The 23376-nt window shown below is 42.5% G+C and overlaps 1 protein-coding gene across 2 annotated transcripts; it reads right to left on the bottom strand.

The window, feature by feature from the left end:
* Positions 1-10079: 10079 nt before the first annotated feature.
* Positions 10080-15299, bottom strand: LOC307035555 (piggyBac transposable element-derived protein 3-like). 2 transcript variants are annotated; one of them, XM_079675045.1, is made up of 4 exons: positions 13150-15299; positions 12558-12788; positions 12308-12460; positions 10080-12146 (listed from the first exon to the last, which is right to left on the bottom strand). In XM_079675045.1, exons 1-4 carry the CDS (start codon positions 13205-13207, stop codon positions 10897-10899), a joined length of 1692 nt encoding a protein of 563 aa, XP_079531171.1. In that variant the 5' UTR covers positions 13208-15299; the 3' UTR covers positions 10080-10896. The 2 variants fall into 2 exon arrangements, with proteins under 2 accessions (XP_079531171.1, XP_079531172.1); XM_079675046.1 differs by having other exon boundaries at positions 12308-12454.
* Between the last annotated feature and the right edge of the window lie 8077 nt (positions 15300-23376).

Raw genomic sequence — 23376 nt, 5'->3', positions numbered from 1 at the left:
GTGTGTATAAAATGTCCAGTTATACCAGATGTCCTTATAACTAAGGTATTGTTAGGCTAGTGTGTGTGTGTGTGTGTGTGTGTGTGTGTGTGTGTGTGTGTGTGTGTGTGTGTGTGTGTGTGTGTGTGTAAAATGTCCAGTTATACCAGAGGTCCTTATAACTAAGGTATTGTTAGGCTAGTCTATGTGTATACACTGTCCAGTTATACCAGAGTCCTTATAACTAAGGTATTGTTAGGCGTGTGTGTGTGTGTGTGTGTGTGTGTGTGTGTAAAATGTCCAGTTATACCAGAGGTCCTTATAACTAAGGTATTGTTAGGCTAGTGTGTGTGTGTATAAAATGTCCAGTTATACCAGATGTCCTTATAAGTAAGGTATTGTTAGGCTAGTGTGTGTGTGTGTGTGTGTGTGTGTGTGTGTATAAAATGCCCAGTTATACTAGATTTCCTCATAATTGAGGTTTGTTTAAGAATGATAACCATTATCCCTTTTGAGCTAATCATAACAATGGCCTCTGTGTTTGTGTGTGTGCATAGGTGAACTCCAAATAGTGGTGCAGGAATGAGTCCTAAAACCAGGAAGCCATTGGGATTTCTCTATAGGAATTAGGAAAATATCTGAAATAAGGTCTGTGGGTGAGACACATTTAAGAGACTGATCACATTTTGTTCTACGACATTAAATCTATCAGCAGTGACCCCACTGATGATTTTTGAAGAGTTGACATGTGTGAAAAACGATGGTTGTTACCAAGTGGCTGAATAGGACTACAGAAGTCGTGGAGGACGTTGTACGTCATTACAACGAACACGTAAACACTCCTCTAAGTTAGTTTGCCCTGTTCTGCTTGAAAGCAAGTACCTGCTTCCTGCAAACTGTTCAAACAAACGCTTCAACTCGTACTATTTAGAATCTGTATGTTTGAATATGGATCTTAAGTTGGCTAGACGTGGAAGCAGCGACCCTGCTGTAGTTAGTTTATAGCATAACGTTAGCATTTTGCTTCTGCAACTCAATCAACTTAATATTCACTTGTCCACTAAAAAGACAACATTTCTCAATGTTTCACTTCCTTCCATGATCATTTTAGGCTGTGCAGGTTCTATCATATGTCAAGGTCTCTGTCAGAATTAAATCCTCTGTCACTTTTCAATGACAGCCGACTGGTAAAGAGATTGTCAGAAATACTTGTATTGTCCATCGCAAAATGACTGCATATCGTTATTAAAAACAGGTGTTTGTCATCAAAGCAACAAGAAAAAAGCTGCATATCTTGATGTTCAGGTCTCTGAACACTGAGGTCTGTGAACATGAGAAAGTGATCTGCTCTTTGTACCATTGCTCTCCTAAGTTAAATCCTTTTTTCTGTTCAACATTTAAAATAAATGGAAGAATTGGGCTACTTTTTCAGAAACAAAATATTGTGCAACACATGTTTGAGGATAATGTCCAGTGAAACCATTATTGTCCTCATGAGTACAGGTTTTCTACAATTCTGTGTGTGTGTATATTGTCCAGATATACCATTGTGGTCCTCATAACTCAGGGACTTGCTTTGTGTATGGGTGTGTATGGGTAATGTCCAGCTAAACCAGAGGGGTTCTCATAAGTCATAATTTTGTCAGGAAAAGCCCACTCCCACCCCCGTCCTCACAGTTCTGTAGAATTTCAGGTCTACAGATCTCTACACTCTTTTACCAAAACTGAATTCTAAATAGCCAGAAATGTAGCTGAATTTTTTATGATCAGTTCAAGCACTCTGCTGTCTCTCTACGGCAAAGGGAAAGGTGGGTCCCCATAAGTCAGTGTTTGAACTGGTACGAGGAAAAAGTCCTGACAAACCACCCATAGCTTTGTGTGTGTGTGTGTGTGTGTGTGTGTGTGTGTGTGTGTGTGTCACACCAGGCCGAAATCGGCTGTTTTCGTTAGTCGGCCGTGACACGCCTTATTTGGCCTTTCATGGCTGACGCACGGCCGACGCATGGCCGGTTCAACATGTTGAATCGGCCGTGCGTCGGCCACAGGCAGTCGGAAAAAGATATCACTCTGATTGGCTGTTCAGCTAGCGAATCAGTGCATGAGAAGAAGAACGTTTGCTTGAGAATGTCTTCCACAAGCAACCCTCCAATGGCTGATAGCTCCAGTACCTCACGAAACATGTTTTCGATGGACGAGAGTGAAAATGGAACGCACACGCTATTTGTTGTTTTGTTTATATCCCGTAGTCTGTTTTTCTTCAATGTCTTCCGGTTGTTGCCTGTTTTGAATGACGAATACACACTACCACCGCCTGCTGGTAAGGAGAGTCATTGCCACTCATGCATGAGCAGTTCGTACGTGCTCGGCTGAAGTCTTTGCGGTGTGTTCCAGTGCGACACATGGCCAAGACACAGGAGAAAAGCGTCGGCGAGTTCTCTGGTGACTGCTTGGTGTGTCAGGGCCTTTAGAGAGAGAGTGAGTGTGTGTGTGTGTGTGTGTGTGTGTGTGTGTGTGTGTGTGTGTGTGTGTGTGTGGGGGGGGGGGGGGGGGGGTGTGTGTGGGGGGGGTGTGTGTGTATGTGAGAGAGTGTGTGTGTCTGTGTCTGTGTGTGTGAGAGAGTGTGTGTATGTGTTCATTGTTACAGCTCAAATGCATTGCAATGGCTTCCATGTTAGAAAAAACTTTAAAAAGCTGAATATTTTTAAAAGCATAACATATTTTAAAACATTTGAAAGTTTCCCATTATGTGCTGAAAAGGCTGAATAGTTTGATATTTGAATGGTTCCTGCAGCTGAAATTAGGCTGAAGGAGTTAAATAAAGATATTAAATGTAAGTAGTAGTGAATGAATGTTTACAAACACCTGTGTGTGTTAGAGATGTTAAGATTCACCGATTCGCATCGGTGCACCGGCATAAACGTTCAAGATGCGAGTGCACCGGTTGAAAGAGTGCGTATCGGCTACAGTTTGGGTTGAACTCGCGATGCATCGATTGCGTAGCGCAGGGGTCTCCAACCTTTTTCCAAACGAGCTACTTTGGGAAAAAGAAAGTGGCCAAGAGCTACTCACGTTATTTTATATAGATTTCAGTGCACATATCACATTTGTGACTGAAGAGCAGAAACATTAACATTAACATGAATAAACTTGACTTTCTCTTGAAGAGAAAAAAAGACAAATAATCACCATGCAATACTGAGTTCTGCTTTAACATCAATAACTACAGTAAACAGTTTCACAGATAAGAGTGCAGAGTTCCTAATTGTAATAATAACAGTTCTAGCTCTATAGTTTAAATTATTTCAAGAATTTCACAAATTAGTTTCACATGTAAAAGGGGAATATGGTTTTTGCTTTTCTCAACTTTCATCAAGCAAACATATGTCTTCAAACATTCAGTCTGTCACTTCATTAGGCGCGTTCACACCAAGTACTTTTCCCACAAAGGTTCCTGAGAACTCTTTAGTTCTCATGAACTAAGTACAGATCGCGTTCACACCGGAAATTAGTTCCTGGGGGTGGATTAGGCAAATGAAGCCGCTAACGTCAATTCTTCTTCTTCTGCTTTGGGTTTACTGGCAGGCCGCAAACAACTTCACGGCGTATACTGCCGCCCAAAATCCCCGGCCGGAAGTCCCCGGAGTTGGGGACTGGCTTCAGTAGAAGCTGATGGGACTCCCAGCAGCTTCTACTGAAGCCTTCCGAGTAAACGGCCAGAACGCCGACACCTCCTCATCTCCACCGCTCCCATGTTTCATTTTGTGTTGTCATAAGTTAGTTTCTCTGCGTTTCTGCGCTGGGCTAATGCTAATGCTAATAATGCAATGCGAGGATAATGAAATGGCGGCTTCACAAACGTTTTTGGGAGTTTGACGGGGCGTGGTTTGCATTCCGCCCAGCCAAATCAGACACATGAACCTTTTTCTCCCACAAAAGTACCTGCTCTCTAGCCGGGACTGAAAAGGGGGTAAAAAAGGTTCTCTAGAACTAATTTAGTTCCTGGGACTTTTTGGTGTGAACGCAACTAAATCGTAGTTCTCAGGAACCTTTGTGGGAAAAGTACTTGCTGTGAACGCGCCTATTGTTGTCTTTCTCCTGACTCAGCTAATGTGACACCTGGCACTGCATAGCATCCACCAGAGCACTGTACTGGGGAGTGTATCCTGACAAATTCACTCTGATTGAGGCATTGATGTGTTCATCAGTAAGTCTTGTCCTGAATTTGGATTTGATAAAGTTCATATCAGAGAATACTGATTCACAACGACATGTTGACCCAAATAAGTAGGACAGTTTCAGTGCAGCAGTTTGAATGTTTTTGAATTTATCTGGGTCCAATAGCTTCCAGAAATCTTCGTCCATCTGATGTGCTTTCAGCCGAATGTCATTCTGGAGATTGATTATCTCCAGCTCCAACTCTGAAGCACTGAGACTGAAAAGGCTGGCCAGTTGCTCAGACATGTCAGTAACATCCACGATGTTGAATGGGTTAGCAAGGAAACGTGCACAGGGCTCAAGCTGGTTAAAGTCAAGAAATCTGTCCTCAAATTCCTGCCCAAGCTTAGTTAAGCAGTCACAGTACTTTGATAAGTCAAGAAAGCCAGCAGCAGCTTTATGCTCCTGCAGTACTTTTTGAACAGAGGGGAAATTATGCAATTTCTTTCCCTTTACTTGTTGGAGATATAGACACAGATTTGCTTTAAAGGCCTTTACAGCACTAATCATGTCACATACTGTTTTGCCATTGCCTTGTAGCTGGAGGTTAAGCTGGTTTAATTTTCCTGTCAGATCAGTCAAAAAGACCAGGTCAAGTACCCAACCAGCATCAGATAAGATGGAGATGTCCTCCCCTCTCTCTTCCATGAAGAGCTTTACCTCATTCAGCAAGGAGAGGAAGCGCTGTAGGATTATCCCTCTACTCAACCACCTCAACTCAGCATGGAGAACGTAATCTCCATATTCAGCTGACAGTTCCTCAAGAAAAACTTTGAAGCTCCTGTGTTGTTTTGCCTTCGCTAGGATAGATTTTATTATTTTTATCACAGGTTTCATGACGTGATTGAAGTCCATAACTTTGGCACAAAGTGCTTCTTGGTGAATGATGCAATGGTAACTCAAGAAACGTGGGAAATATGGATCTGACTTACAATTTGCGATAAAACCGTTGTGGCGACCTCTCATAGCCGGGGCTCCATCAGTTGTTATGGATACAAGTTTCTCCATTTGCACGCCTTTATTTATGAAATAATTCTTAATAGAATTATACACGTCCACACCTCTTGTTATTTTGAGTGGAAGCAGTGTCAGAAATTCCTCTTTCGCCGTAAAATCCTCAAAAACCATCCGGATAAATACAGACAACTGAGCTGTGTCGCTCGCATCCACCGACTCGTCGCACTGTATGGAGAACCACTTGCACCTGACCATGTCCCGCTCCAACTGTCTCATGGCATCCACTGACACCGCCGACACTCTCCTCGCCACAGTGTTGGGCCCCAGTTGCACATCGTCAATGGCAGACATTATCTCCGACTTGCTCTTGTGGTCTCTGAACAAAGTCTCTGCCATAACAGACATCGCTCCCTTAAGAACCCCGCCATCAGTGAAAGCTTTTTTGTTCTTTGCCAAATAATGAGCGACTCGGAACGATGCTTCTGTAGCTAGGCTAGCTTTCTTGGCAGGCTTCGTGAACAGTGACTATTGCCTTTGTAGCGTAGCTTTTAATTGTTGTACCTTCTCAACGCGAAGGCAACTGCTGGCGGGATACTCCTTTGAAAAGTTTTCGTGAAGTTTTGTGAAGTGCCGCTCCACATTTCCCTTCTTCCCCACCGCAACACTCGAGCCACAAATTAAAAACACACACACTTGTCTTTGATGCTCGTAAATAAAAATTCATGTTCCCACTCGTCATGAAAGTAGTATATTTTAGATTTCTTCTTTGATGGACCTTCCTCAGTTGTCATGACTGCATCTCTTTTTCTCTATCTTTCTTACTCTCAAAATATACTACATAAATAAATATGTCTCAACATGTCAACTGCACTTTAGCGCCCTCTGGTGAGCTACTTGGAAAACCTCCCCGAGCTACTGGTAGCTCGCGATCGACGTGTTGGCGACCCCTGGCGTAGCGTCTTTGCATCGGTAAAAAAACGATTCATTCATATAAAATCCCCTCATCTTGTCAACGCTCAGTAGAGACGATCTTTGATATTTGCTTCGCCACTACGGAGGCCGAGAGTCTTTTATCAACACACACGGAAGTCGAGGAGAAAGAAAAACACAGCGCACCGAAAAATACCTACAAATCAAACGTTTGGCAACACTCCGGATTGTTCAAGAAATACGGTCAACTTGAAAAATCGCTCGCAAATTGTTAACGATGCCCTGCCGCTTTAAAGTACACAAGTAGTACGAGGAACTTAGCGGCGCACATAAAGAGGCGACATGGGGTCTGCGGCTGAAAAGAGAAACCTGAAAGTTAGACATATGAGTTAAATCACTCAGTGAGGTGTTCTGTCAGAGAGAGTGGTGTTTAGTTTACAGCAGCCTGTGACTGCCAATAATAGTTTAGATGTCTTCCTTACTGTAAGCAGTTATGATAGAGCTGTTTGTGAAAGGTTATTTGTATTCTTTATTGTTCATATAGAAACCACTGCTTTCTGCTCACTGGTGAGTTGGCCTATGAGTGTTAAGCACATCAGGCTGGTAGTTGTATGGGCATTGCACTATGGTAGTTGTTATTTGCACATTGTTAATCATGGGCAATGCATCCTTAAATTGTTTAACTGTGAGGTGTTATACAATTGTACTGAGAGTTTTTTAAGGTGAAAAAGGTAAAAAATAAACAGCATGATGGGATGCGCAGTACTAGTAGAGAGAACCAAATATGTAAAGCACTTTTTTGTTAATTTATGATTTGCTGCATATAAGGAATAAAACAAAAATCCTCTGTCGTACCTAGGGCTGTGCAATTTAATCGATCTTGCGATATATATCGATATTTTGTTTCCCGAGAAAGTATCGATATTTCAGCGCGGATATCGATACATTAAGTCCCATTCAAATCCCCCGTATTCCGCCTGGCACTCTGCTCGTTGCCCATCCCCCCCCCCCGTTCGCTTTGCATGAAGAGCGATTACGTCAGCCAGCCGAGCCGCTAGTGTCGCTGTAAAGCATTTCTAGATACACAGACGCCGGTGTCTTCTTCTCGCAGTGAGTGCGAAGCGGTTCAGGAGAATGACGGCAAAAATTAACCCAGCACCTTCGTGCTTAAAAGCAGATGTGTGGGAGCACTTTGGCTTTAAAAAGAAGAAGGAAAGCGACAATTTAGATAAAACTATGGCGGTTTGCAAGCTGTGTCACACAAACGTGAAATACTCTGGAAATACCACTAACCTACGAACCCACCTACACAACGTCACCACCCGGAAAAGGTAATGCTAAATGGGGAACTCAAGAAGCTGTGGCCGCGGCGTGACCCAAAACAAACCGTGCTGGACAGCGATGGCGGTTGTTCCCACAAGTTCCCATCTACTTCTCCAAGGTCGCAGAAGATTACAGAGTCCATTGCCTACTTTATTTGTCAGGATTTAAGACCTTATTCCGTGGTGGAAAACATAGGCTTTCGGCGCATGGTGAACGCGATGGAGCCCCGCTATCCTGTTCCAACCCGCCAACACCTCACCAAGGTTTGCGTTCCCAGGCTGCATGCTCAGACAAAGGCACACGTCAAAGCCTCCCTGGGCAAAGCAGAGAGAGTTGCCCTGACGTGCGACGGGTGGACCTCGCGAACAACTGAAGCATATGTCACCATCACGGCCCACTTTATTAACGAGGAATGGGAGCTTGTTACATAGGTATTACAAACCAGGGACATGCCCGAGAGCCACACCGGACACAACCTGGCAGAACATCTAAGAAAGGCCCTTGCTGAGTGGGAAATCACAGAAAAGGATCCAGTAATTGTCACTGACAACGCTTCAAATATGACATTAGACGCTGAGGAGGCAGCGTTCACACTTCACGTCAAATGCTACGCACACACCCTAAATCTGACTGCACAACGTGCCCTCAAAATCACAGCAGTCGCACGCCTGTTGGGAAGAGTGAGACGCATTGTGAACTTCTTCAGACGAAGCACCACAGCCAACCACATGCTGAAAGAGAAACAGAGGCTTCTGCAACTACCAGAGCACAAGCTGATGACGGACGTGGTTACAAGGTTTGTGCGTAGTTACTTTTCAATTGTTTATTTTGTTTTTATTACTAATTAATTTTGTCATTAATAAATACATTTAAATAAATCTGTAAATAAAGTTTCTTACTTTTATTTAACTACAGGTGGAACAGTGCACACGACATGCTGGAAAGATTCCTTGAGCAACAACCGGCCATCTGTGCAGCCCTGCTCTCGAGTGAGGTGAGGAAGACCGAGAAGGATCTGTGCACACTGACTGAGTCAGACGTGACAACAGCTGAAGAAGTAGTCAGCACGCTGAAGCCCATCAAGGAGGCTACACAGTACATGTCCAAGGAGAAGACCCCAACGCTGTCAGTCATCGCACCCCTCCACAACACACCGATCAATGGACTGAAACCCATCGAAGGTGAATCTGCTGTCATAAAAGAGATGAAGGCTGCCATGTCTGGAGATCTTCAGAAGAGGTACATCGACCTCAAGGCAACTCTCCATGCATGTTCAGCAATGGATCCAAGATTCAAAAGTCTTCCCTTCCTGACTGAGAACCAAAGACAGGAATTTTATGATGGACTGATTGCAGAGGCTCAGGCTCAGCCAATGCCATCAGACTCAGAGGTAAGGCAATAATGGTACTGCTAGGTTTAACGGTTGGCCTTGTATCCTATGTGACATCTCCTGGTGAGAGTAAGCATAGGCCTAAATAATACATTGTTCAAAGTTTAAAAGGCAAATCCTACAACGTTAACTGTTTAAAATGCATAAATATTAAATTGTTTAAAAAGCATAAATACTATCATGTTAACAGTTTTAAAGGCATAGATTTTAAATACACTAATTAAAAGATTTATTACAGTGGAAGCTCATGAATTTCATTTCATGTTGACCTATTTCATTTAGTTGTCACTTTGGAGTGTGGTCGAAGAGGGCACAGGAACATTTGATGGTAGCGCTGATGAAGGGATGGCATCCGAAGAAGAGAATGTAGATGATGGTGTGCGATTCAAGGAAGGAGAGAGCAGTCAAGGTCAGTATCACCCATTGTTATCCAGTGAAGCACACTGTGTTGTCTGAACCTCTGAGTAGGAATTATGGAATGTGATTAACTATAAATAATGTGTTTTTGTTTTTATTGTTTATTTATTTGAAGGTCAGCATCCTCCACCCAGGAATCCAAAGCCGTCTTGTCCATTGGCTGCCCTTCTTGGTGGTGAACGATACGGTGGTGGAGCACAACCCAAGACAAAAACCCAAGAGAAGCAGGCCAAGGAGCAGATGACCCGCTACAAGGAGGCAGATCTCTTGGAAGTGAAAGAAGATCCAGTGGTCTGGTGGAAGGAGCACCAGTATGAGTATCCACTCTTGTCACACCTTGCTAAAAGGTACCTATGCTTCCCTGGCACTAGTGTCTCCTCGGAGAGGGTCTTCTCTACCGCCGGAGATATCGTCACTGCTCAGAGAAGTGCACTTCTCCAAGACCACGTTGATCAGATTATATTCCTGAACAAAAATCTGAGTAGAATGTAGATGCAGTTATGTAGAGAGGAGCCTGTTTAGTGTTTTTGGCTTAAATGTTACTCCTTTGGAGTGGACTTGAATTATTGGCAGGTACATTTTACATTAAACGTTGTTCTTAGTGACTTGAATTATTGGCAGGTACATTTTACATTAAACGTTGTTCTTAGTGACTTGAATTATTGGCAGGTACATTTTACATTAAGGCCCAAGCTGTTTTTTTACATGCATTTTTTATTTCTCTTTGCTATTTGGGCTTATTGGACCCTAATTAGAATAAAAACTAAGAATCATCTTTTGATATGATGTACTTTTAGAGAAAAATGATGTCCACATATGTGGATTCTTGGTCCGAATTTCCATAAAACCCAATTAAGTCACCATTGAGTAATAGAATGAAAAACTCTTTATTTCCACCTTGAACACAGCAGTGTTTTTCCTGACTGCTTTTGCATGTATTAATAACACATACACACATATTTTTGAACATGTTTTGAATATCAGAGTAAAAACAACATGGAAACATTGCACTTTTGCCCCTTTGGACAGTTAAAACTAATGCATGGATCATTTGAAAAGCTGCAACAGTGCAAACAGTAATTGCAGGATGACATTGTATGCCTGTAACAAAATATAAAACATTCAAATCATTTTTTAAATTGTCACGTTACGTACACGGTACGTACAACAAATGACGGAACGTCATAGTGAAAAAATAAAAAATAAATGTTGCCCCTTTTTGACAGTCACAGTATGGCTCATGTGAAATGTTGCATTCGTAATGTAAAAAATAGGATATGTGAAAGGGTGGGAACATTGAGGACAGAAGGACCCGGCCTGCTTACGGAGGCCCAGGGGTCACCTGATGACCTTCACAGAATCTCTGCCATCACACTGCCATCACATATGTGTGAAAGGCTAAGTAACAATTGCGTTCGGTTTGCATGCACAAGAACACTTTGCAGGTCACACAGCGCACTCGGGTTCTTCCAGTGCAGCCTGGTTGTCTGCAGCGCATGGCATTCTTCAGGCCCATCATCTCTGGGAGGTGGGCATTAGCCCTCCTGCGGACCGAGACATGGGGCACCTCTGTCACATGACGTTTTACCCCTTGTTGTGCATCTTCTTCCTCTGATTGTTCCGATAGGTCAGCATCTGCACCGTGATGCTGGGCCAAGAGGATCTTTGCCACTTCCATACGGAACTCAAGGAACTGGATGGGTTTTGTCTTTGGTCCAGCACATATTGCATGGTCTTTGCGGTAGAGTAGCCAGCTGTTGGCTAAAGCCAGATCCGTGAAGTGCATGACCACGCCGCATTGTCCACTTCTTAGTACGGGTGCTCATGCGATAGTAACTGATCATTCTATCGATCAAGTCAACTCCACCCATCTTGGTATTGTACTCACGGACAATGCTTGGTCGCGAAACAGTGACATATTGTTTCAACCTCTTGTCCCAGCGCTGGCAGGTGTCCTCAGGCTGTGTACCATGAACAACAGACATCAGCAATACTGGCTTGTTGTCATACCACTTCACTACACACAGTTTTCCATCTTCAGCGGACACTTCTGATGAGGTACCTCTTCCTGCGCTTTTCATGGCTTTGTCACTGGGTAACTTGTCGTTCGCTCCAGCGAGTCGGTTCTTCATTATTGTACCAGTTATGTACAGCTCCTTCTCCATCATTTGTTGCGCACCTTTGATGGTGGTGAAGAACCGGTCACAATACACTTTTGTGCCGCGTTTCAGGGTTTGACAAAGACGCTCGATGACTAAGCTTCCCAAGCCCAGGCCCTCGGGTTCTTCGACCTTCTCGATCAGTGATTGTGTACCTTGATAGAGCTCAAAGTCAAGCACAATGCCATCTGCTGTAGCACACACAAAGTTCTTAATGCCAACTGGGTTGGGCTTCATTGGCAGATATTGTCTGTACGGACAGGCTCCCGTGAAGGGTATCATTTGCTCATCAATAGATGTGCAATCAGGTCGATTCAGAGACTTGCAGCCTCGCAGAATCCGCTCCAGAAAAGGCCCCACTTTCCAGAATTTGTCAGACATCTTCAGATCTTCAGGCACATCATCATAAATTACCACTTTTATTGCTCCCCTCAGTTTGAAGAATCTGGCACGCGTAAATCTGTCAGTGATGGCAGTGATTTTAAAGGCTTTGGACCAATACATCCTAATGGTTGGGTATCGGATGCAGGACATTAAAATACAGGCACCAAAAAAGTGGTAGACCTCATCGACTGACATGTTGAGTGGGTCCCCACTCCTAGACAGTGACATGGCATTAGAACATTCTGAAATCAGTGTCATCAGATCTCTATCGATGTACTGGTCAAAATACTCTAGTGGGGTCCAGCCATGTCTGTCCAGATCGCTTTCGTCCTGATGCTGATACTCCGCAAGGTTTGGCGTCAATGGAGTAGCCTTCCAGCGTATTCCACGTCCTGCACAACCAGAATCAGAATAAAATAGTATTTAGTATGTATAGTATTTATTGCAGTAAGTTACATTTTATCTATGTAAGCAAAAAAACTTGAATCTGTGTGGACGTTTACATGAAATTTGAAGATTTACCCTCAAGGCATGCTAAAATAATAACAATCACCTTGTTTGGACTCTCCCTTTTTATTTTTTTTGGTTTGGCTTGGTCCTGGTGTTGGCTCCTCAGAGTCATCTTCTGCACGATCAGTCTCAATCGGTACAGTTCGACATCGACGTCTGGGAGTGTGGGATGAACCTGTCCCTGTAATCTCTGTCCCTGTCAATGTAAATAAGCATTCTGCCTCCAATCCTTCACGTAGCCCTGAGGCCCTAACTACATAACATAAACACAAATCTACTGGGTCTTGACTAACCATTATCTGCACCATGGCGACGTTTATGTCCTCTGCTGTGCTCTGTGGGCTCAGGAATGGGGTCCTCATTGTCACTACTGTCACCCTCATCCTCACTGCTGCTTTCCTCCTGTGGTGATGGTTGGTAATTTGTATCCAGGATGGGATCATCATTGTCAGATAGGTCTAAATCTGAGTTGTCTTCATCAATCAAGCCAAGTAGCTGCATAGCTTGGTGTAAAGAAAAACGCTCTGGAAATAAAAACAATGGATTTCAATGGTACTGTACAACGTTTTAATCCAACTAATTTATGTATGTATATATGTATTTAGTGATTGAATTGTTATGTATTACATTTAGACAATGTACAGCCTATTAGCTGCACCAGATATACTTGTTTTCTCATTTTACATGTGTGCATGTTTACTAGTATATTAGCTGTTTCGACGAGCTTCAGTCCATAAGTACACAAACGTGTACTTCATGTTTAGCGACATGTTACGTTCTTATTTTTACACTTTTTTTTCCAAATTTGCTTGTCATGACAAATATCCAACGCTTATATAAATATCTAAATAAGAATAAGCCATGAAATAAGGCAGGACTTCTTACCTGATCGATGTTTGTGTCTGGAGTGGCCACTTGAATCATCCCTCGTATTTGCCGCCATCTTGAATTTTTACCATTGTATGTTATACTCTTCTGACACCACCAGATGGCAGTATAAGTGTCCACATATGTGGCTATAAGACCCCAATTCAGCAGTGTACACCATTGTGGACATAAGAGCTAAAAAAGTGCTGTCCACGCATGTGGCCACTAAGCCTTAAGAGGTTAAATGTTGTTCTTAGTGACTTGAATTATTGGCAGGTACATTTTACATTAAATGTTGTTCTTGGTTACTTGAATTATTGGCAGGTACATTTTACATTAAATGTTGTTCTTAGTGACTTGAATTATTGGCAGGTACATTTTACATTAAATGTTGTTCTTAGTTACTTCAATTATTGGCAGGTACATTTTACATTAAATGTTGTTCTTAGTGACTTGAATGATTGGCTACCTCATATTCTGTGTTAAGCTAAAAATGCTGTAAAAGAATCTGTTCAGAACAGGCCACCTGCTGCACCTATTAATTGTCCATTGTGATACTGCACTTTATGTGCTTACGTTTCAAAGGCTTGTAAGCTACAGTTTGCACTGTTTGCGTTTCAATAAATGAAACAAATGTTCTCACCACATCTTTTGATTCATTTTGTCCAGCATTTGCAAGCTGTAGACTCTCCGTCTAGTCAGAGCCATATATTGTATAATTGATGCTTTCAGTTTTCAGTTGAATTAATTAAATCCAAGTCAATGGAACACTCACAAGATGTCACAAAAATCACACTGTCCCTTTAAAATCTTTCAGAAAATGATGTAAGTGTATCGAATTATATCGAATCGTATTGTTGGCTGAATATCGAGATATATATCGTATCGTGAGCTGAATATCGTGTATCGTATCGTATCGTGAGATTAGTGTATTGTTACAGCCCTAGTCGTACCATATTGAAGTATCATTATTTTGCATCGTGTTGAATCGTATCATATCGCCCCGAATCGCATAATGTCGAATCAAATCGTATCGAACTGTATCGCAACAGGGGTGAATCGTATCGTATCACATCGCCTTGTGTTTCAAATGTATCATTAATGTATCGTATCGTGGCAATGTATCGAGATGCGCATCGCATCGGCCTCAGTGATGGAGATGCACATCCCTAGTGTATGTAAACCCAGAGATCAAAAGTTACCATGGTGACGAGTTATGACGATTTACCAACTGCAGCACTGAGTTCCATTAAGAATGTATTGAGGATTATATCTGACAATTTTGCCACCTGTTCAAAAACTATGGCTCCTATCAAAAAATTACCGGACCGTGAGCATCAGGTAACACCAATGAACTGATATATGTTGTTTTTTTGGGTTTTGTGCGTAAAAGGTGGAGATGAGACCAGTTTGTCTAAAGTGTACTTCTCTCTGTTCTGAAGAAAGATGTGGATGTTTTTAACATGGGAATCAATTGGGAGCAAGTTGGACTTTTTGTCTCTTCATGCCCTCAACAGGCATTTTGTTTAATATCCTTTCTTAATTTTTTTTTATTTTCCAACCTCGGAGAGGTTTTCCTACGTTTTTCATGAAAAAATAGGTCTAAGGAGTGTAGGGTCTTGGAATTATGGCAAGTTTAAAACATTTTTGGGGGCGAATTTCAAGCACTGCTGCACTCTGTTTTGAGATCCAAGCACTCTAGACTTAACGAGCTGCTCCATCCACTCTAATGTTAAAATCTTAAAAAGGCCTCTCTACCAAGCTCCAAACTAAGTTCAATATCTCAAAAAGTAAATTTTGAATAGCTGAAGGTCTTGTGATCATTTGAAAGTTGGAATGAAGTGTCTAGCTGAAAGTATGTGAAAGGAGTAGCATTTGGCGCAAGGTGTAGGAAAAGATGATTTGAAGGCATCTCCCATTGACTTCAATGTTAAAAAAAGAGTTTAAAAAGTATAAAATATTTTTAAAAATGTGAACGTTTCCCATCGATTCCTGAAAAGGCTGAATAGTTTAATATTTGAATGGTTTCTGTAGCTGAAAATAAGTTGAAGTTATGGAGTCCCAAAGTATTGGCTGAAATAATAAGTTTAAGGGGATTAAAGATTTGAAGAACTATAGTGGAATGTTGTAAACATCATTCACACTAATGGGACGTGGGAATTAAAGTATTTTATATCCATTCTCCTAGAAACACATTAATCTTCTGAGATTTTGTTAAAGGGCATATTCATTAGAGCCTATTCATATGTTGATACTAGAAAGTATTTAGTTTATAGAATTTAAATAGCTAACTTAAAAACTATTAACTCCCACTTGGAGGGGAGTGATTGGGAGGAACGGCCCCCCTGATCTGAACCAGAGTGGTGGTTTGTTACTGGACTTCTGTGCTAGTCATGGATTGGCCATAACAAACACCATGTTCGAACATAAGGATGCTCATAAGTGTACATGGTACTGGAGCACCCTAGGCAGAAGGTCCATGATCAATTTCGTTATCGGACCTGAGGCCGTATGTTTTGGACACTCGGGTAAAGAGAGGGGCGGAGTTGTCAACTGATCGCCTTCAACTCACACCTCCGGCGGAGCTTTTAGGGCATCCCTGTGGAGGCTGGGGACATTGAACCAGAGTGGGCGGTGTTCAAAGCCTCTATTGCCGAAGCCGCGGTGGGGAGCTGTGGTCTCAAGGTCTTAGGTGCCTCAAGGGGCGGTAACCCTCGAACGTCCTGGTGGACACCAGTGGTCAGGGAAGCCGTCCGACTGAAGAAGGAGGCCTTCAGGGGGGACTCCCGAGGCAGCTGCAAGGTACCGATAGGCCCGAAGGGCAGCCGCCTCAGCCGTGGCCGAGGCAAAGCAGCGGGCGTGGGAGAAGTTCGGAGAAGCCATGGAAACAGACTTTCGGGCGACACCAAAGTTGTTCTGGAAAACTGTCCGACACCTCAGGAGGGGGAAGCAGGGAACTATCCAAGCTGTGTACAGTAAGGATGGGACGCTGTTGACCTCAACTGATGGAGTGTTAGGGCGTTGGAAGGTATACTTTGAGGAACTCCTGAACCCGACAACTCCGCCCTCTATGTTAGAGGCAGAGCTGCAGTATGACGGGGGATCAACACCAATCTCCCGGGGGGAGGTCACTGAGGTAGTCAAACAACTCCACAGTGGCAAAGCCCCCGGAGGTGGACGAGAGAAAATTACTAAATCAGGCATAAAAAGTTTGAAGTCAAAGCATTGTGAAAAGGTTTAAACTAGTGAGACCATGCTATTGAAAATGTGGTTTCAGAAGAAGGAAGACAAAAACGATGAATACAAAATAAAGCTCACTCTTTTGATCTATTTTTTTCGCAAAGGACCATCGTCAGGGGAACCTACCCAAAATAAGTATAAATGCTTAGAGACATATAGTAAGTCTATTTTGAGACCTGTGTTTGCATTTAATTTCCAATGAAGGTCCTGAGGTGCATAGCTAAAATGCTGACCGTTTTTTATTGTTTTTGCAGCAATATTATCCTCAAAAGATGGATTCTACTGTTAAAATTGTGCTTGAGGTTAGTAAATGAGTTAGTTATTTCCACCTTACACTTAAAATACTTCCTATACCAAATATTGGCTTCAAGTAAGTAATTGTCTAATCAAAAACTTTATTTCAACGCCCTCCTTTTTCTGATTGGTATAGATGTAGTAAAAAAAGGGGAGGATGAAAAAAATGATTCATGTTTATTATTTAAAAATTGATGTAGGTATTGACCTGACTGATTTATTGTTTTAGTGCTAATTCTACTACTACCTGTCCGTTTTTAGGTTTCTTCATCAACCTCTGTCTTTTTATAACCTCCAATTAAACTGCACAGAACTGGACGTAGACATGTATTTTTTTGTGGGTAAATGTTGTGCAAACTCCAAAAATAACTAGATCGTTAAAGCTCTCGTCAACTCACAAATAAACATTCAATTGACATAATCCACCAGAGAAAAACCAGCCTCAGAGTTTTTACATCTTCCAGAGGTTGATTTTAGTTAAACATGGCGATTTCAAGAAAAAATGATCCACCACTTCACTAATTCCTCTACATGTTCAGTGTTTGACACAGTACTCGAGACTACCAAATTCATAAATTTCAACTGAAACTAGGTTAAGGCTGCAGCCACACGAGGACGATAACGGTCGTATCTGCTACAGTTCTCTATCAGATAGACGGTTCGGCCACACGAGGCCGACATGGAAACGCATAAAACGATAACGGGTCCCAAGGTGGGGGCGTAAACGGCTCCGTGTTTACGCCTATACGATCATTTCCTGATAAGGATGACGCAATATCTCGCAGTGCACCCAGCAGGAGCTTCCAGCTAGATTTGATCGAGTGAAGTCTAATCGGACAGGAGAGGAGACAAGCAGCTCTGCATGATAACCTGCAGCTCCGCCCGCTGTGATGGAGCGATGAGCGGAACAAAACACACACTTCAAGTTAGATCAGCACCCTTAGCCATATCAATTTCCTCTCAAACTACCTAAACTAATTATAAATATGTTTATTTTTACTGTCGGGTCACCCGTTACTGCATCAGCCAGCTGCATGAGACCACGGATACTGACAGGCTGTCAGGAGAGGGGGAGGAATAGAGAGGCTCCGTCCTCCGTGTATTATTCTTATATTATTATTAGGGCTGTCAAGTTAACGCGTTAACGGAAAAAATAAATTAACGCCACTAATTATTTTAACGCGATTAACGCATGTGTATTTTTTGTCCTCGCCCGCCCCGTAGTTTCAGAGCGCATCGAGTTTAAAATACCATCTACAAGTTGATGCTGACAGCCCCGCTCCTGCCGTCCGCTTGCGGCAGACCACACTTCCACGCTTGACGGCAGGCACCGACTGGCCATCGGGAGGACCGGGAGGGTGTGTGTATGTGTTGCGCGAGCGAGAGAGAGAAAGCGAACGGTCTGGTGCTAGCTAGCTGCGCTAGCGAATATAAGGACCACACACACACACACACACACACACACACACACACACACACACACACACACACACACACACACACACACACACACACACACACACACACACACACACACACACACACACACACACACACACACACACACACACACACACACACACACACACACACACACACACACACACACACACACACACACACACACACACACACACACACACACACACACACACACACACACACCTTTGCCCACCTAACCATTGTTTTTATGGGTGAACCTCCCATTGATTGATGTCTGACATTTCATTTAGTTTTTCTACACCTCACACTCTCCAAAACCAAACACCCCTTCAAAAGAAAAGCCCTATAGATGTAATGCTACTTAAACTTATACTACTATGTACATTTTATATTTAACTCCTTCAGCCTACTTTCAGCTGCACAAACTATTCAACTATTAACTTATTCAGCTATTGAAGGACAATGAGGCTATACTTGTTATTGTTTATACCTTTTTAAAAACCTTTTCTTTTAAATATTAAGCTTTTTCTGCATTTTTGTAGCTAAAAACCGCTACCATTCAGCTAATAACATATTCAGCTTTTTCTGCATTTTTATAGCTAAAAGCAGTTACCATTCAGCTAATAACATATTCAGCTTTTTCAGCAAAATTCAGCCATAAATGTTCACAGTTTACAGCATTCGCACGTATTTCCCGCAGGAAATGCATTTTCTAGTTGACCTTGGGAAGACATGTCCCCATTTATCACGTTTTTCCAGAGGTCCTGATATATCCTCTAAACATATACTGTATGTGTGTGTGTGTTTGACCGACAACTCCCGCTCTGTCCTGTTGAACAGAGCTCTAATCAACGATAATGAGTGAAGACACAGGCTTTGGTGTACAGGGCCTTTGATAGTGTAGCAGGAAGTTCCATTAGGATCCACTACAGGGCAGGGAAGAACAGGGAGAGTAGAGAACAAAGTCAGCATTATAATTATAAATGAGGGTGTGTATAATGGGGGATTTCATGAGATTATCCTATAAATAGTGTGGAAAGTTTCTTTAGGTATCAATGGCAGCTTGAAACTCTGGCACACGAGCGATACAATTGTTCTAAAAATGTGCCTTGGGCTTATACCTCTGCACAAGTTAATACCATTCTCCACGAGACTTTATGAATTGCTGAGCAGGATTTAAGTATGATGAAGTTAATCACTGCTCTGCGGGGAGAAAGAAAATGTGATCGAACGCTTGTTTCATTTGTACAGTGGTACATTTATCGCTCCAGTGGGAGTCTATTGTGATCTCCGCTGGCTCAGGCAGATGCAGAGACTAATTGATCTTCACGTTGGATTGAGTGTAGATAAAAAAGATTCTTACCCCTCGATTCCACCGGGTCCGTCTGCGCTGCGTCACGGCTGCGCCACGGCTTTGGGCGTGTTTCAGAAGCATTTCAGAAGTGGAGCGTCTTGCCTGCCGGCTCGCAGTTTTTGTTGATTTGGGCATATTTCCTGGACAGGCTACTTTGTACAGACAAAGTTAATAATAATTGTAATATCCCAGTTATAAACTACATGAATCAAAGATGTGTTGCTGTATTTTAGTGGTAAAAAAATGCATTCACCATCATAATTATTCTATATATATAATTGACACAGTGCCTGTAAACTGGAGGAGAACGCTGGCATTTCTCCTCCTACTTGAAAGACTGCGGAGGAATAGGCTCTGCAAAATTTGTTTATTTTGGGGATGGGCCGGATGCGCTGACCGGTCAACTTCCTGCCCGGCGCCTCTGCAACGCCTCGCTTCAAAAAATAGACTTGAATCCTATTTTGAGCGGAGCCCAACGCCGAGGCGCTTCTGGGACGCTTCTGAGCCCGAACGCGTCTGGTGGAATAGCACCCATTGACTAGAGTGGACGCGATCTTTGTGAACGCTGTGGTGCAGTCGTAACGCGGCCGTAACGCAACGATGACGGACCCGGTGGAATCTAGGGGTTAGGGTTCAGAGTGGGTATGCAGCAAATGGCAGTGGGGTGGCTCGCCTCTGATAAGCTCAGTGGGAGCCAAGGGGTCAGGTCAGGCACAAGCAAGTTTTCAGCCCACCTACATGTCACTGTGTGAAATAGATTCCCTGTCATGAGCCTCATCCCAATACCCCTCCTCGACTCCTCCTTTCCCTCACTCGCATCCCTTCCTTGCATCTTAGCTCCGCCTCCGTAAGATGCGAGCGAGAGACAGGAGGAGGTAACGCGAGGACAGAGGAGTCCTCAGGTATTAATTGGGATGTCCTCGTTCACTCAAACGTCACTTTTAAACGACGTCTGTTAATGATGACATGTGCACAGCTGTATCCCTTCTCATCGGGCTTAACTGAATAACCTTTTAGAACCGGCCCATTTGATGTTAAATATGTATTTAAATGAATGAATCTTTCTCTTGTTAGTCAAGGAATTCAATGTATGATGGTTGGTCCTGCTTTTGTGTTCCGTTTTGGTGTAAAATGTAGCCCACATTTAAATAAAACTATAATTATAGTAATGTGAAAGCCTTTTAGAAATGAGTTGCACATAATAATTCCCACGGAGCTGTGAGCACTTATACATTTATGTGACGCTTTTCCACTCATCTTCCAGTTGTCGGTTTTCCTCTGTTAAAATCGACCAGCTGTGATGGTGGGGGCGGGGCTTTTATACGTGAGTAGTGAAAACACTTCCTCGTAGTCTGCTCGCGTGTATCCTCCCTTTCGTCTCCTCCCGCGCCCCTCCTCCCTCACCCCTCCTCGACTCCTCCGTGTGCATTTCAGCTATTGGGACATCCTGCAAAATGGCGTGTCTTGATCAATTTCCGGGTCAAGTCCCGGAGGAGGGGAAGAGAGGAGTCGAGGAGGGGTATTGGGATGAGGCTATGGTGTTTGTTTACCAGCTTCAAGGTCACCATGTTGGAAAGATTACATTTTAATCAAACATTGGAACTTTTTCAGTGCAGATCTCTATTAAATAACTTTTATGATCTTTATCAGTGGAAATTATTTCTTCCGCACTATTTTTTTTCTTTTTTCTACATGACTGAAAGATGAGATTACAGATACAAGCAACCAAAATGCCTTTTTCCAGTGCTATTTTACATAGAAAGGAGCCAGTTGAGGTGGTTTGGGTGTCTGGTAAGGATGCAATCTGGCCGCTCTGTCCAACTGGAAGAAGACCCAGGACCAGGTGGAGGGATTATATCTCCACGCTGGCCTGGGAGTGCCTTGTAATCCCCCAGTCAGAGCTGGGTGATGTGGCCAGGGACAGCGACGTTTGGGGCCCTCTGCTGGAACTGATTACTCCGCCTACTGACTCCGGATAAGTGGATGAGGAAGGATGGATGGATAGTTTTTCTAAATATATATTAAAAAAATATATTGATGAATCTTTTTCCCACTTATTTTAATTAATCAAACTGTTTTATATTGCCCAATATCTTATAAGGCTTTATTATCTGAACATAAGAAGAAACCTTCTGTTCTTACAGCCTTGCAACACACAAACTTTCTAAATGTAACATGGCTGACATTGTTTCCCTGATAAAGAAACAACATGTGCTCTTGTATTTACGGACAGGAAGTCCCTGTCTTCGTTTATTAAAAAAGGAGAAAACTATAAAATCACAAGTATAAACACGTTTTATTGAGGCCCAACACCACTTTTTGCAGAAAAGCAGGTTAACAGTTTGCCTAATTTAGTAAGGTTATGCTGAAGAAAACATCTGATGTTCCTGTTCTGCATTTGTGTTGCCATGTTATGATAACAAAAGTATGTTAAGACATTAATGAATTGTTGCCTCTGCGTTTGGCTTATTACATTATTGGTTACTAGTGCTAAAGAAATCACACAAACAGCTTCTCATGTCATATTGTTTGTTTTGTGTTTGCAACCATGACATCTTGAATAGAACTCATACTTAACTGATATGAGGTTTTGATTTACTTACATGGGTAAACTGATTCAGGTACAGTTGGCAGTGGGGAATCAGAAACTTGCTGAAGGACCCTTCAAAAGTGCTCAAACCTGAATCCTTTGATGATAGACTATTGATGAAGCCACACTAAATGCTCAAATCAACTTAAAAAATTGAGTGTACCTCACAGTTTCATCTCTGCTGCTCGGTGGCAGCGTGACGGCAGGTTGAGCGATGTTCTGAATGTGTTCACAGACACGTGTGATGTACGATGACAAACTGGTAAGAGTCATAAAGCCAGCGACACGTTGAGGAGCAGCTTTGGAATGCACTCATGCTACAGGCAGACGGCACCTGCTGTGAGCGGCGCTGTGTTTTTCATCCTGTTCCCATCCTGTCATCTCTCCGTCACTCTGTGAATCTCACCCTTCATATTCTGCAGCCCCCACCCTTCATGTTCTCCCAGGGCCTCTCCACTCCCACGCTCCCCTCGGCAGCATGAAAAACAAACTGTCAAATCTGAATCATTTTAAAACAAAAAAACCTCTGATATTGGGTCTACACTGAAAAAACTGAAACGTTGACTTGAATTAAATGTATTATGTGAACAGGTTTCACATAACTGTATTATGTGAAAGCAATAATATTAAGTTCAACCTAATGTTTCCTATTTAAACTTATTATGATTGCTTTCAACTAACCTAATACAGTTATGTGAAATCTGCTGACATAATACATTTAATAAAATCAATGTTTCAGATTTTTCAGTGTATATTAACAAAAATGACTTTTGATTCTGGTTATTTGACACCCCCCACTCGTTCTTCTGATCACATGAGTATGAACTGTTTAATTGCGTATACTGCAGCATGGTTTTAGACCGATAATGGCTCGTTGGGTTTCTTTGCTCTAATTTAAGCTGTCCTACTTCCCATCATGCCTCAGGGCTTTAGGCGAATTGGAGCCAGCAATGTACTTCTTTCACGTTGATTCTTACACTTACAGCCACTGTCACTCTCGTGTGGGGATTTTTTAGAAAGTTTTGCGCTTAATTCACTTAATTCTATTCCTAAAAATGATGTATTAAGACGTAAGTAATATATGTAATAAAAGCTTAAAGCCCAGTAATGTCTTTGCTGAAGCCAACTGGGCCTTCTTGAAACCAGATGTGTACCATCAAGGCAGCATTAAACGTGTCATTATGAGTATTTGGCATCATGTGGTGTTGTGTTTTGCAAATCAAATAAAAGCTGATATGAATGTGGAAGCAATCTTTTTTAAACATTTTGGTATGGCTAGTATCAATCAGCTTTACCGACTTTATATCTGAAAGAAAATGTCATT

This window comes from Notothenia rossii, assembly GCF_949606895.1.
Source record: "Notothenia rossii genome assembly, chromosome: 4".
NCBI lineage: Eukaryota > Metazoa > Chordata > Actinopteri > Perciformes > Nototheniidae > Notothenia > Notothenia rossii.
This window is presented reverse-complemented; position numbering and strand designations above follow the sequence as displayed.